General features: G+C 32.6%; 1 protein-coding gene across 1 annotated transcript; it reads right to left on the bottom strand.

Moving 5' to 3' along the window:
- Positions 1-8,520: 8,520 nt before the first annotated feature.
- Positions 8,521-10,194, bottom strand: LOC149179948 (serine/threonine-protein kinase PEPKR2-like). The gene is made up of 3 exons (XM_089413706.1): positions 9,618-10,194; positions 8,849-9,064; positions 8,521-8,627 (listed from the first exon to the last, which is right to left on the bottom strand). Exons 1-3 carry the CDS (start codon positions 10,192-10,194, stop codon positions 8,521-8,523), a joined length of 900 nt encoding a protein of 299 aa, XP_089269832.1.
- Positions 10,195-16,920: the final 6,726 nt, after the last annotated feature.

Here is a 16,920-nt window from a genome sequence, read left to right as displayed (position 1 = left end):
TAAAAATACTCCAGTGAAATCATACCAGTGAAAGAGATGGACCCAATTTCATGGCCCCCTCACCAAGTAGAAAAAACATAACAGGGTCTCGAGAGGGAAACAAAGCTATGATCCATCCAACAACAACATTAGTAACACCCCAAATAATTTCTACTCACCAAGAATAAAAGAGAGAAAAATAATAGAATAGGGTGGTTTTATCCACATTGGAAATCCTATAAGATAAAAACCACCCTTGGTCACATGTTTTAGGAAAAACTAGCATAGATCATAGGAAAACCAAAAAATTTAATCAAATAGGGATTATGAGTTTTTTTGCTTCTATCTTTTAGTTTTTTAGAATGAATTAAGATTTAAATCTATTTTTATTTCTTTAGAAGTTAATATATTAATGGATTTGTTATTCTTCAATAAAAGCTTTGCTTATTGAGGTCTTTTAGTTCCTATGACAAGGACTTGGACTTGTAGTTGTATCTATGATTTGTTTTTCAATATGAATATATCTAATAATGACAACCACACAATTCACTTTGCAGGATAATCTGTACTACCAAAGCATGATTAAGAGGCATGTGGACTTGGAAATGGTGAGGTCAAGGCTAAAGAAAGGCTCTTACTCTAGCAGTGTAGAGTTTTTCAGGGATCTACTTCTGGTGTTAAAAAAATGCACTCGTTAATTATCCAAAGAAATCAACGAAGTTTGCTACTGCATATGGACTATGTGATTTGGCCAGAAAGGAGATGAAAAACGTATTTCATTTGGAGGCCCCGTTGAAATAAGAAGGTCCCTCCATGAGAAAGAGAAAGCCAAGGAAGCTTTCAAAATTTTCCTTGTCGGCTAAGACTAATCCTACTCCAATTGTTCCTGGTAGAAAGAGAAATGCAAAGACATATCATGGTGAATATAAGATGGGTGGTGCAAAAGGTGCACAACCAACTTTGGAACAATCGTCTCCTTATGTCATTCAAATTTCAAGTGTATCAAACCGATAAGGTGAAAAAATAAAGGACGATGAAACAAAGGATGACAAGATTAAGGAAAACAAGATTGACGAACAAAAAGTTGTTGAAATTTTTGTAGCTCCATCTATGACCCAGATTCTGGAGAAATAACGAGAATACAAAATTGATGCTGCCAAGGTAAGAACAACTGCTAAATCATCTACAGGCAATGCCAGAGAATAGAGAAAATTAGAAAAAATTGTTGTGGAATTAAAGGAAAGAATAAGGGATACACAATATCTTAAGGAACCAATCATGACCTTCCTTAACAACCATCAAACAAAGAAAAGTACAATCAACACTAAAATTGAATTGAAAAAGGGTTCCAACAGCAAGAATGACGTGGAAAAGAATTGCAGTGATCTTCTTGCACCTTTGAAGAGCTCCACCCACATTCTAGAGACAAACAAAATCTCGAGCAACATTTCCAAGCCAATTAAGAGCTTGAACACAGTTGAGAAGAAAAGGAGCTAAAGAACCACTCTTTAGCAAATTCAAATCCTCCTCTAAAACAATTGTTAGCATCTACTACTACCACCAACACCACCCAAGCAGAGCTTCTCTTAAAACGAGCAGTTGGAAGGCCACCAAAGCATGCTAAGAAAGCATCTCAACAAGAAAAAGCTTAAGAAATGGGACATAAGCAACAAACACCTAAACTAAAATTCCCAGAATCTGAGGTATTACTTCCAAGACCAAGAAAAAGATCTAGAAGTTGATCTTGATGACCCTTTGGGTTTAAGATGAGGTGGTAGTATTGGGCATATTTTAATGACCATCTAGTTAGCAGGATTCTACAAATGCATATAGGATGGCTATCTAGTTGACTCATCTAATGCTTGTGAGGTCTGAATTATTACCACAATATCAAGATTCAAGTACAACAACATGAGCATTATGGCAAGTTCCTACATATTACTTATTTGTTTCGAAAGTTAGTCACTATTAGAATCCTTACAAACTGATTTGCTATCGCAAGGCATGCCTCGTGTACATAGTAGGATGTAGCACTAGTGATTTAGTGTCCTGATTGTAATGTATTTTGAAGCAACATGGTCAATCCATTGCTAGGTTTTGAGGCCTATGGAAATGGGAAGGTAGAGTGTGTAGATTCATATTCAATTTTATAGTTGGGAAAGTATGGATCACATTAATTTTTTATTTAAATGTTATTTTATTCACTGTGATTATGTTTATTTTTCTTTTTTATAAATATGTTTATTTTTTACATGAGAAATATTTTTATATTTTATATAAAGAAAATATGTCTATTCATGATAAATTTAACATATCACATGAAAAAATTAATATTGTTGGTTAAATCAACATATCACATGGGACTATTGACCTTGTTGGTTATGAACGTTGTGAAGAGATGGAGGGTTGAGGGCAAAGAACAACTTGTATAACTATTCACTATGGGATTTTTAGAAGAGGTGCTTGGTTGACATTATATTTCTCAAATTATTATTAATTTTTATTTTCTTATTATATATATATATATATATATATATATATATATATATATATATAGATTGTAATTTTTAAAATAAAAATATGTGAATGGAATATATAATCGAATTACAATGAAAAATAATTTGCTTGTCTAAAGTTTAAAAATAATTTAGTTTTTTCAAGATGATATTCCCAAATATTATAAATAACTTTTTTTTGATGCTTATCTTGGATTGGTGTTTATCTTTGTTCACCAACTATTTAATTTATGACTAATTTATTTTAACAATAACTATATCCATTTACTTTTCAATTTAATTAAAAAAATCAATTTATATATAAATATAAAATAAAATTTAAAAACCATAATAACAATGAATTTAATATACTCCCTACAAGAATGCACTTTTTTTTATATATGTTATTTTGTAAATTAAAAATAAAATTATTATTTATAATATTTATTTATTTGTATTCTTACATTTGTTGTTCTATTTATTTTTATTTTATTATTTTGAAATTTATGTAATTATATTAATTAATTGTTTCATTATTTTTATTTTTTCTAATATATATTCATGCATATTATTAATTATTTAGTACATATTATTTAATTCTTTTATTATTGATTCATAATATCTTTAAAAAACAAAAAAAACATTTTTAATTCAGATATTGGATATAATTTCCCTCGAGATATAGCCTTATTTAAATGCCTATTCTTAACCTTATTTATATATTATTATACCATATATATATATATATTTTTTTTTTATAAAAGAATTAATATAATAAATATAGATTTATATAAAAAATTGTATTTCTATTTTTATCATTTATGTTTTTATATGTTCAAATAAATTATTATTTTATTAAGGTAATTAGTTTTTTTAATTAATTGAAATTGATTTTTTAAAGTTTTACATTTTATTATTTTTATTAGATGAAGTTCTCTATCTATGTCGCAATGATGAACCATAGTGGAGGGTTTGAAATGTAAACCCAAAAATATTATTATGATTAATCTTAAAGAACCAATTCTTCAATCATTATCACAAAAACTTAATTTCTTATGGTGATAAGGAGGAGATAAAAAACATTGCAGAACTCTTTAATTTCCACTCACAACCCATAGGTGATGGTCTTACCTACCTGGTTTCCACCTCAAGCCAAATAATTATAGGATTACTGACGCGTAGTGGCTTTGGACCAATTCCACAAAAACTCTATTGTTGGTCCCATCGATGGTTGTCTCTAAGCTACAAATACATTCTGGCATATGCAGTTCTCCAATATATCACAATGTATTGGACACATCTATATATTCTTCCATCGTCAGTTATGAACAAAATCAAAAGTTACAAAGCACAGTTCATCTCGACGGGTTCATATTCGAGACATAAATACCACCTTATCAAGTGGGAGAAGCTCACTGTCTGAAAAATTTTCAATGGATGGGGAATATTGGACATTAAGATTTTTGGATGGGCACTCATTATCAAATCAATTTGGTGCACACTATTCTGGGAAGGCATCTGACAAGATATAATCTCATCCAAATATCTACATAATAGAAAAGATGATCACTGGATTAGAGAAGGGCTCATTGGAATCAAAGTTGGATCTTATATATGGACTAGTTTCTAGAAGGTAAAACACTAGTTTCTCAGATAAATTACATGGTATTTGGAAAAGGAAACCACATTTTTATTGGTATGGATAATATTCTAGGCATTGAGGGTGATAATCCACTTTTTGAGGATACCTTGATTAGACTACGTTCTAAAGGGTACTTCTTTCTGGAATAGGTCATCCTTGGATGGCGTGGTAAATTTCCTGTTTGGAGAAAGGCTGAAGACATGGGTCTAGTTGGCCACTGTGCAGAGGAATGGAATTATTTCATACAAACACTTAGAAGGGCGAGCCTTTGAAGGACAAAGGAGGGAGATCACATCACATGGGCAAGGAAATTACGATGCAACTCAGTGGTAGTAGCGGATTCCTACAGGTACATTATGAGCACTCTTTTCTCTTTTACTTAGCCTGTTTAGTCTTATAAGATATAGAAACTAAATGTCCCCAATAAGCTCATTCTTTACACTTGGTTGGTTTGGCCCAACAAAATTCTGACTTGGGAGAATCTCTAGAAAAGAGGTATACACGAGCCTGGTAGATGTTCGCTTTGAAAGATTCTGTTGGAGATAAATGCACATCTATTTTTGGAATGTCCTATGACATTACAGGTCTGGAAATGCATACTACTCCAACTCAGCATACCTTTCAGATGCTTCCACCCATAGAGCAATGCCTAATTTGGTGGATAGAGTGCGGGGGTAAATTCCAGGCCACCCCACTTTTCATCTTCTAGGAAATATGGCGGGCCATAAATGGTTTTATATTTTAAGACTACAGGATTGATGTTCACAAAATCATTTTCAATTTTGGAAGGTGGATGGATACTTCGAGCACGGACACGTTGAGGGATAAGGATCTATTGATCCGCCACATCCCACCTGACATACTTTTTCCTGCAGGTTATTTTGATGCGGGACTCAGAGAGGTGTCTAAAGTTGTGGTGTATGGCTCAGAATAGATCATAGGTCACACTATAAAATATCTTGGAATGTAGGTGCAGGTACTAACATGCGGGCAAAGGTTTTGAAACTTTGGGGATTGCTTTGGTTCTCTAGAAGATTGTCTATTGACACCATTCACATATATGGAGATTCCAATACCCTTATTGATGGGATTGAGGGCAATACATTTTTTCTCCTCCAAACCTTTGCAGCTGGATTTCCCACATCAACTTCCTCAAACAGTCCTTTCAGCACATCACATTTCAACATATATTCAAGGAATCTAATATAGTGGTTGAATCTTTGTCTAAAAAGGGCCTCACATTTCAACATATATTTAGGGAATCTTATACAATGGCTGACTCTTTGTCTAAAAAGGGCCTCATAGATTGTAATGGCTACATGAACTTCGTATATATATCTTATACAATGGTTGACTCTTTGTCTAAAAAGGGCCTCACAGATGGTAATGGCTACATGAACTTCGTATATATGGAAGAAAATACCATCAGAGAAGAAGGCACAATATTACTCCCTTAACATTGGAATCTTAGTTATTTAGTCCTTTTTGTGGTTTTTATAACTAAACATATTTACCAGTGTTTTATGATAAAATCTGAGCCTTGGAACTTCCTCCTTTCTTTTCTTTCTTTCTTCTTTTTTATTTTTATTTTGTATTTTTATTTATTTATTTATTTATTTTTTCAGCGGAATTGGCAACAGGGGCAGCCTCACGACTCACGTTTCCAACTGCTACCTCTATAACCACTGGGAGCTGCGCCCGCCCTTCTATACAACTACCTTCTATACAACTATAGGGTTAGTCTGGAGGATTTGAACTCGTGACCTTCAGTACAGAGTCCACCTTTCAAACGAACTTCATCACATTGTGATTACCAACTCCCTTTCAAACGAACTTCACCACATTGTGATTACCACTCGCTTACCCCGCGGGCCTCTCAAAACATTTATTAAACACATAATCATATTTTAAATATTTGAGTGTTTCACTTTAATATGATATGAAAACCTTTATACTATATAAATTTTAATATCATTCCAGAAAATATATGATTTGACAAAAAAACTTAACATATTATATATATATATATATATAATATAAAATAATATTTATTTATATTGCTACTCTCATTTCCTTAAAAAATAACATAAATATAATACAATTTCAAACAACATAATAACAATGAATTGAATATACTCGAATGTACCCTTTCTTTCTTTTTCTTTTTTTTCACGTAACTTCATCGATATATATCCTTTGAAATTTTGGTGTCGTACGGATTCCAACGGATGAATTTCTTGCCGGCTTATTTTATTAAAATATTTGTTTATATCAAACTTTGAGTAGTCTAAATTAAGAGGTCGTTTTTTTTCCTAAACAATGACTTTCTATTCTCTGCACCACATTGGCGGCTTATGTAGTCTTCCTGTATAAAGCAAGAAGTCAATGAGTGCTTATGAGAAAAATATTCGTTGTGCGCTTGTTCTTTGACAAAGTTAATCCTGAATTTTTACACAATAAAAGCCAGTAAAAGGGTTATCCAAACATCCCTGGCCTTGCCAAGTCTTACAGACTGACAACGCACCTTTTTTTTGCAGAGAGTCAAACCTAAGAGACTCGATCTGATACTCTGCAAGCACGGGAGATTCCGATTTTTGAATCCCTTATTAGTGAAATGAACTATCGAATGAGCACTCGTATAAATCCTAGGATTTGGAACAGTAATTTGCAGTATGGCCACCGGATTTATGAAGATTTTCGGCCTTCCTGCACATGCAGTGATTGCAGATTGGGAAGATACACTGATATTCGGAGAAGCGGTCACCTAAATTGAGGTCCTCAGATGCAAATTAACAGTAGATAGTACTTTGATTTTGAATGCTTTTATTGTTACTTTAATTTTGAGCCCACCAATTTAACTATATTATTAATTTATTAATGATAATATAGTAGTGGTCATTATTTAAATTTTAATAGTTATTTTTCATTATATATTTAATAATTATTAATATTGTTGATATAAATTTATTGGTGCATATCAACTACATTTATTAATATGATTGTATATGTGTTTTATGTACACTTAAAAACTTATATCAATTATATTAATAAATATGGTTGTGCAATGACTTTAATTTTAAATACTTTTATTGTTATTTTAATTTTGAATAAACAAATTTAACTATATTAGTAATGGTAAGTAAATGCGAATATTTATGAATCAATGATAAACATGGAAATCTTTTATTTAAAAATTAAAAAATCATAAAAACTAAGTAAATTATTTTATTTTAAATTATTATAAATGTTTTTTTTTCAACAAGTGACCTATGGCAAGGAGTGTCTTAACAATGTACTTATTCACCATCAATCCAAAACCACAAGTGCTCATTTTAAGTTATTATAATTATTTTTAATTATAAAAAAATAATTTATAGGTTAAATATATATACATAAACATGAAACAAGATTTTTAACTATATTTGTACATAGATTTTATTACTATATTATGCCTCATTAATACCACATGTCTAGAAAATCTTAAGGAGACTGGATATGACAAAATTTTTGATTAATCAATTTAATTACGAGGGTAAAAATGACATAACTACTTTGGAAATAAATCTCAACCTCTAATATTTGACTTGTTCATATCACAATTTTTTAATTATTCAATTTAATTACAAAGATTAAAATCACATAATTACATTGGAGATAAATCTCAATTTTTAATATAAGACTTGTTTACATGATAATTTTTTTAATTAATCAATTTAATTACAAAAATAAAAATCACATAATTACTTTACATAAATCTTAACTTTTAATTCATGTGTATATACTATTATGAATATTTTAAAATATTAAATTAAACCTCTACTATCTAATTATTAATAATTAAATTGAAATTAAAATGCTAAGAACCCATTTCCTAATAAACACCAATTACCGAATTAGCCTTTTAATCTGCGAGTGTAAATTGAAATTAAAATGCTAAGAACCCATTTCCTAATAAACACCAATTACCGAATTAGCCTTTTAATCTGCGAGTGTATAAGTTTGAGTGAACAAGAAGTACCAACCGTGAAAACATGAATAAAATAGGTAACTTATACTAAATTTCCACTCATGCTCTAAATACACAACTAAACTTTAGGTCAAAAAGTGTTAAACAATACAAGAATTTTGCAGAGATCTCGAACAAATACACAGTATAACAATAACACAGAAGCTTCCAACAAGTTCGAGACGTGGGAGTTGTTCAAAATAATTCAATCACATAATATCCTTATTTATCTTCGTAATTCTTGACTTGCAAATTGCTATAATCATAATCTTTACCTACTATCACAATTTCTCAGCCTCAAACAGGAAGCGGTATATATATATCATATAAACAGTCTTCAATCTTACAAATTATCACATGGTCTTTCTTGCTCTGTAATCACTCTGATTAGTATGTATTCAATGGTCGCCTGCATCGGCCCCAGTGGTAGATGAACCGATATCTGTGTTGATGGTGGAGCTGGAAGCCACATCCGTCTCTACATTGCTCAAAATCCAAGGATGGCCTGCATCATTCCAATCATTACGTTTGAATACTGTAGTTTATAAAGCCCTAATTCCTATTCACAAACAAAGTCTGCATACCAACAAAGTCTGCATACCAACAGAATCCAAAGAAAAAAAAACTCACTCAAGATTTGATAGCAAGAAAACCGCTGCGTCCTGTCTTTCTGCAACATTCCATGAACGAGTTCCTTTGCAGAATCTGATATGAAGCTCCACATACCGCTATTGAGATCTGGCTCTGTATTCTTTAATTTCGTATACATGCTCTTGGCGTCCTCATGCTCAGCATCGAAAGGTGTCTTTCCACTCAGAAGAACATACAGCACCACTCCCGCGCTCCATATATCAACTTCATACGAGTAACCATTTCCGCAGAGCATCTCTGGAGCAGAATATCCTAATGTCCCCACCTTACCGTGGACTTCATTTTCATTCCCTGTAAAGTATTTTATCCAAAATAAAGAATCTATCAATATTTTTTCCAAAGAAAATGGAGCCCTCAAGAACATTAAAGGCAACCAATGCAGTTCATCCCAAATTTATGACGATACTAAAAGAACTGCAAAATTTTCATATGAATCTTTAACCTCTAACTTCAGAATTTATGAGTCCACCCAAAGGAGCTGTAAAATTTTCAAATTAATCTTTGACCTTTAACTTCAGAATTTACGAGTATACCAGAAGGAACAGCGAAATTTTCAAATTAACCTTTGACCTTTAACTTCAGAATTTATGAGTATATCAAAAGGAACTGCAAAATTTTCAAATTAATCTTTGACCTTTAAGTTCAGAATTTATGAGTATACCAAAAGGAACTGCAAAATTTTCAAATTAATCTTTGACCTTTAACTTCAGAATTTATCAAATGTCTAAAGGAACTGGGAAATTTTCAAATTAATCTTTGACCTTTAACTACAGAATTTATGAGTATACCAAGAGGAACTACAAAATTTACAAATTAATCTTTAAAGAACATTTCTGTAACATACCTTTCCATATCGATCGATCAAAATTTCCAAGTTTAATAATCCATGAAGAGGGTTCTCCATCGTTTAATATAAAAATACTCGATAGTTTGACGTCTCTATGAATAATTTTTCCCCAGTGGCAGTATTGAAGGGACTGGACAAGAGATTCGATTATTCTGGCGGTTTGTTTCTCAGAAAGAATGCCATGGCCATGTTCATCAAGAAAGTGCTGGAGATCTCCTCCATCACAGAGCTCTGTAATCATGTGGACATTCTTTGACCAGGTAAATTGGCCCAGCCGTTCCGCCCAGTGGCAGGCCCTGACCTTCAAGATCCCTGAGTGTCCGCCAGATAAGTGATTCTGAAGCATAGTCATCTCATTAAATGCATTCTTGGTAGCCGGCATCTTTTTACAGGCGAATTCTTCTCCGGTTGCCCTGTGAATGCACTTGTGCACCACTCCCAACCGTCCTTGACCAATCACCTCCCTAAACTCATAAATCCTTTCCACACGAAGTTTGCGGCCCTCGGATTCGTCTGAATCTTCTTGAAAAAATGCTCTGCAACGGCGCCACAAAAGTTTCATACCACGAATCATGGCTTTAACCTTGAATTGGTTGGCAAAATTGATATAATACGAGGGTTTGTTTATCCACAAAACAGAAGAGCAGAGTAGTTCTTTGAAAGCTAATGAACCAGGGCGATGATGATGTGTTCAGCACGACGAATTCTGATTGCCTGTGCTGCTCCTCATAGAACATTCATTTGATAACCCAAAATGCAGGAAGGCATTATATAGATTCCACCGGCCTCGCCGTGTTTGACCGTGCAACGGCTCCAAGCCAGTTTAGAAAAGGGCACATGTGCCAATGACTGTACTATTGTGTTTCAACATGATACTGTACTGATACTTACATTTGTTTTATTATTATAATGGGCATGTTATAGATACAAAGTGAGGTGGGAAATTTATTTAAAAAAATATTTCTACATAGCTTATACTTTTGCTTTTTGGGTTGTTAAATTAATGTTCTTTTTCCTTTATTTATTTTTCTAATGTATTTACTTTTGGTATAGAGAAAAGATCAATGGATATAATGTACTACTATTTCTTATTAGTACAATTGCTACAACAAATATATATGGGTGTTTTTAGAAATGAAAATTATAATAAAGGTGTAATAGCCTTTCTAAGATTTAATAATTAGCTGCTTCATTATTATTTTACTATACTTTTCTATTCTTTTGATATTGTATCTCTGGGTAGTTATAGTTTATCAATGAATACTTTTCTATTCTTTTGATATTGTATCTCTGGGTAGTTATAGTTTATCAATGAATAATAAAGCTTTAGAATATATATATATATATATATATATATATATATATATATATATATAAACATGTCTCAAAGGTATTTAAGAAATACATTTAGTTTTTTATATTGTAAATAGTAAATGGTTTTTTGGAAATTTAATCACATGGATTATATTAGATTATTTTAAAAATAAAAATAATATTAGTGTGTATTAGTTATGTTGTAAAATTAATTTAATTTGCTAAAAAGTCTAAATTTGAAGTGAAAACATTTATTAAACTATTTTTTTTATCCATTTAAAACTAAACTAATTGCTCTATGAGTAATTCTATCTCTTCTAGAATTCAAGGACTTGTAAATCATGTTGATAGAGATAATGAGAAAAACCACTACTCCGTAGTAGAATTCACTTGGATTGTAATTGATGGAATGTTGTCTTCCTTTGAGTTAGAGAACTCTAGATCAACCAATTTCTTGGCCATGTTTGTCACTTTGGTATCTAGTTTTCTGACGTGCTTCTAGGTCTTGTCTAGGAAAAGAAGAATTTCTCGATGCTCCTATCATATTTCCACTAAAAAATTCCCCATTATAGTCTTTAACTGCCAATAGATATCCATTGTTTACATGTTCTTGGTATTCCTAGTCTTGGTGGTGCCTGTATTTGGAATCCAATTTCCCACCTTCTATGTTGGTCACAATGAGAAGGAGGAGGATTTCCTCATCATTGTCTTGGGAGGTGAAACTTCAATTCACTTCCATTTTTTGGAGACCACCTTTTTGAATGAGAAGTCTAGCCTTTGCTATTACATCATGGTACCTATGGTACCTTCCCATGCATAGATACTTCTTAGAGATTATCATGGTTGGATAATACTTATTATTTTTATGCATACCCATTATGTCATCTATGTCTCGATGGTGTCATATACCTCATGCATCCTATGCTGGCACCAAGAAACGGTGAAATTCTTCCATGGGAGTCCGATCATTTGAGAAACCATAAATAATTTTAATTCCCTGCATTAACAGCCACTATGGAGTAAATAACAAATGCTTTAAAAACTAACAAATAATTTTTTTCAAGCTTCTAATGCCTCCTAGATCTATATTCCATAAATTCTTATAGGGGTACAATTTGAAGAAGGTGCTTGATACAAATAAACATTTAAAGGACATATATAAAAATTTGAAATGGAGAGTATTTCCTAATCATTAATAATTATGAAATTTCTTGTTGAAGCTACCTAATTAAAATCAGATTGTCCACTCTAAGCTAGTTTCATTAAGTTCGTTGAATAATGTTAAGCTTCCAACCCTCAATCTCTCCTACTTGGATGCAACATCAGACTATAGTTGAGCTTGAAGTCGATGTAATTTTGAATTAAGTTAATGTAGTTATTGATGGTCTGAGGATAGAATGTTTGCTAGAGGGCCTATCTGCACACTTAATCTGTCAACATTTCTACTTACTAAACCAATTTCCATATGTAATTCCTCCTCATTAATCACAAATCTGAGGAAAGCACCATGATTTCTCCTTTTGGCCTCCATATCTTTAATGAAATTGGTGCCTTTGCTTTGTTGTCTACTCACACCGGTATTCATTGTTCCACCCCAACAAAACCATTCTTCATCTTTGCCATACTAGACAAGGGAAACATGAGTAGTTGTAGACCTTGAAGAGTCTATCTCTTAGGGTTAGACTAACCAAAAAATTTAATACACACTAGGGGAAATTTCCACATATAACCAACTGACCCATTTCAACCCCTGCATCACCTCCCCATTTCATTTCATAATTTTCTCATGTGAAGCTCACATGAGTTGGATCATTCTATTTTATATAATATCCTATCATTTCCACTTCATTTTCATAGTGAAAACCATTATCTCACCCTGAGAATCCATATTTGCTGCAAAAATATGAACTAGACAAACTTCCCATGTCACAATGGCCAAGAGCCTCTTCATCCTAGAGCACTTTATTATATAACTTCCTTTCCTCTCCCAATCACCACATTTGGAGCATGTGTGGGTGTACAACACCTTCTCTTTGATTGAAAACCCATAAATTTGTACTATGGAATCAATGCATATCTTCAAGTTCCATTATGGGTATTGGTTCCAAGAGCTACCTCTGATTCCTGGTTTTCCAAGTGGTCTTCTTTGCAATTTAGGTTTCGGGGGATTTTCTTAATCCATACATTTATAATTAGGGAAAGAAATGGTTGTATTCTGTTAAAAACATTATCCAATTTTAGGTCAGGGGGTATTGTTTTTAAAGCTAGATTCCTTATTGTATTATTTGGATATCCCACAATAATGAGATATCTGATTGGGATATGAGAGGTAAGAAGAATGCCTTGAAGTAAGACATACATATCCACTTGTTTTCTTGATTCCACCCCTAGTATACTCCATGAAAATTCATATTTTTTAGTCTTCTAAGGCCATAGAGTACATCCCCACCCTCGTTCTTTCAATCCCTTTAATTATTCAAACATTTTACTTAGTAAGTCTCTACTAATTCTAGTATTCTAAACACATGTTAATGATTTCCCATGAAATGTATAGATATTCTACTATTAATGTGGAGAAAAATATGAATATATAACTGTTGTGCTTTCAAAACATAAATAATACTTATAGGATTGAAGTGTATAGAAACATATTTTATATTATAGAAAATAGAAAAACATACTGCATGTCAAACAAAGACATGTGAAGTATTTATCACTTTCCATCATTCCATAATCTCTAAACTAACATTCAAGGTCTACATTATTTATACCAAGATCCTTTCAATTAAAGCATAAGATGAAAGTGGTAAATTTGGGAAATAATAGTTTATATACCATGTAGCATACCCAATTTGACATCTACACCGAGACTATTTGAGACTACTCAATGAACTAATGCTATAATAAATAATTTGAGTTAGCAACAACATAAATGCATGGGAGCTTCAAATCATCATATATTTTTAGAATTCTTTGTTGAAGTCCTTTCGTTCATATTTTTTTAGGCTTATTTTCTAAAGGTGATGATTTCAACTCTAAAATCCTCCTAACACCATGTATATTTAGCGTTATCTTATAATGAAGAATATTATCAAAGGTTGTACGTAAAAATATTTTAAAGATAAAGAAGATCACGAGCCCAAAGAATTTGTGGGATATCGAATTTATGCATATTGTGTTTGTCTCACAAGTATTTTTAACTAGAAAAACATACAAAGGAAATCAAACGCAAGCATGGGTGCTTAAGCTCACTAATGAGGTTGCTCTCTATATACACCTAATTATGGTAAAATTTAAGGTTTGATGCATCTTCTTTGTTTATATAAATATTTGTTTCTAGTAGTAACCTTGGACATTGACATGACATCTTGTCTAAACCTAGGACATTCACATCGAATGTTAAGTATTTTACAAGACTATTGGAAAGCCACTTAGAGTATAGGTAGAAACATCATGAATTGGTTAAAATATGAGTTTTTAAAGAAATTAATTTTCTTCAATGAGTAATAAAATATCAAATAAATGTTAAATTTTTTAGTCAAAACATAAATATCAACACCCATTATAAAAAACCAATAAGAGGACATGTAAGTTCTTATTCTTGTAGGTGTAACATTATCTGTAGATCAGTGTCCCAAGAAACATGAACAAGAAGAGGACATGTCTCGTGTTCCATATGCGAGTGTAGTTGGTAGTTTGATGTATGTAATGGTCTATACAAGACCAGACATTGTGCATGCAGTGGGAGTATTGAGCAGGTTTATGTCAAGACTAGGGAGGGAACATTGAATAGTAGTAAAGTAGGTTTTCAGGTATCTGCGTGGCACTAGTGATTATGGTTTATGAAACCAAGGAAGACCAAGATTGGATAAAGTGATGGAAATACATGACTTTGTTGATGCAAACTAGGCTGGAGATCTAGATCATAGAAGATCTACAAGTGGGTATGTTTTTAACCTGTGAGTGTCCTATATTATAGTAGTAAAAAAAAGTATAGTCTTTCAAATTTATTTTGGCAAATGTGTAAATGTTGGGCTATGATCTCTTAGAGATAAAGATATTGGTCTTAGTAAAGTATGAAATATTTTATTTTTGATGTAATTATGTTGTAGTGTGTGAAAGATGATGTAAAAAGTTATGGTTTCCCTAAAGATTGAGTCAAGTAAGTCTAGGGTCATGTCTCATACAAAATCATGAGTGAGGTCATAGTGAGTCTTGTATTCTCATTATTGGCATAAATTAGTGGGGTCAGGATAGTCAATTAGGTTGTCAAATCATATTGTGCCATGACATCACCACTATTACAATAGTTATGAGGCATACACTATGCTTCTTTCAGTTGCTTCGCTTTCATGATTAAAGCTCCAAATCACAACGATTTCCCTTGAAAGGTGGGTTTGGCCACCTTGGGATTTCAAAAACTTATTTTAGCATCTAAAATACTAGAGATCCATTCTTTTTTTCATCGAAATCTTTCCAAATATCATTTGAAGTACATTGCGCTAAGTTTGCAGGGGAGGCACTGCGCTCAGATACAGTCGTTGTGTTTCTTAAACATAAAGGGTTATTGCCATTTCTAGGTTCCAATTCATCATTTTCTTGGATGGTTTGTCTTGCATGTTGTTTAGTTTGACTTCATCGGTCGGAGAAAACATACAAATGACCGTGAAAACTTCAAATTTTTAGCTTGCTGCGTTTTCTTCATTGTGCTTGAAAAATAAATTGCAGTTTCTTTAGCTCACTGTGCTTTATGTTATTACCTACATTAAGCACTCAATTTTTTTTTCCACCCATATTTTGAAGTTTCACATTCTATTTAACTGGTGTGGAGCCTCACATTTTGTTGTTGTCACCCTAAAGGATCAAGAATATTTTTTCCCCCATGCACTGAGCTTTCTCGTTGTAAGAAAAAGACAACACGTTGATGCTTTGAGTTTGAGAAATGGGATTTTGTTCTATGATTTTGATAATATAGGATTTTTAATTCTAAATGTCCATAAAAACCTTATCTAAATCCCTATTTTCATAACTACTACCCTATTGCTGCACTCAATTGGAAAACACTGAAATTGCAGTAAAAAACCCTAGGATTCATCTCTATTGTGAAGTCATGACAACTCCAGATAGAAAGAATCACAAGGGAGGAGACATAGTTAGGTTTTAGCCCCAAGACCTCACCTTAATAAAATCTGACCCAACAATTAGATTTTTATTTGAGCATGCTAGTTGCATCATATTTTGTGAGAAGATCCAGGGTTATGGTTTGCAGCTCACCAAATAAGTTTCTTTGAATTTCACTGAGGTGGATGTTAAAATTGGAAATCTGAGTTTTCCATTGTCACATGTCACCATTTTAGCTTCTACAAAAATTCCTCTTCAAGGAATTTAGGCTATTGAAGAACTTCACCATTTAGGCTATTAATGCATTTCACAGGAAAATGCCCTTTGAATCTTCCTTTCTATTTGTTCAGAAGCCTTAGTGTTATAGACATTTTTGTGCCTTACAGCATGGAGCATGAAATGTCGATAATCTGAGGGATCCAAAGTCCCTAAACATGTTGTTCTTACCCGTAGAGGAACAAGGTCAGCAAACCACAGCACTACAAATCAGTTCTCCACTGAAAAACACTCAAAAACAGGTCAGTTTTGGATCATTGCAGCTGCTCCACTAGGCATCTGCGCTGCATAGCAGGTACAACAAAGGCTACCTGCGTTGCATAGCAAGTAGAACAAAGGCTACCTGCGTTGGGCGTACTTGGACATGTGGAGGAATCTTTTTCTCAAAGTGCCAGTGCCCAGGAAGCTTCTAAAAAGACACTTGATGATAAGATTCGCCTAAAGATGAGTTAAGAGCTTCTAAAACTCCAAGTGGAAGACAGAAACTCCGAGTGAAGAACTGAAGAACAACTGGAGTTGAAGAGGACAACAAGTCACACATCAAGCTGACTTATCTTCACTCCAAAACTCTATATAAGGATCTCATCCC

The sequence above is a fragment of the Pinus tabuliformis genome, chromosome 3_2, assembly GCF_031772625.1.
Source record: "Pinus tabuliformis cultivar Carrire ecotype Pingquan chromosome 3_2, CPIR1, whole genome shotgun sequence".
In the NCBI taxonomy this organism is placed as follows: domain Eukaryota; kingdom Viridiplantae; phylum Streptophyta; class Pinopsida; order Pinales; family Pinaceae; genus Pinus; species Pinus tabuliformis.
Note: the sequence above shows the minus strand (reverse complement) of the source record. Positions and strands in the feature narration are given on the sequence as shown.

Coding starts and splice junctions, on each gene's coding strand:
- LOC149179948 (XM_089413706.1), bottom strand. CDS start 10,194: ATGATTCGTGGTATGAAACTTTTGTGGCGCCGTTGCAGAGCATTTTTT. Junction 9,065..9,617: donor TGATCGATCGATATGGAAAG/GTATGTTACAGA, acceptor AATACTTTACAG/GGAATGAAAATGAAGTCCAC. Junction 8,628..8,848: donor AGAGCCAGATCTCAATAGCG/GTATGTGGAGCT, acceptor GGAATGATGCAG/GCCATCCTTGGATTTTGAGC.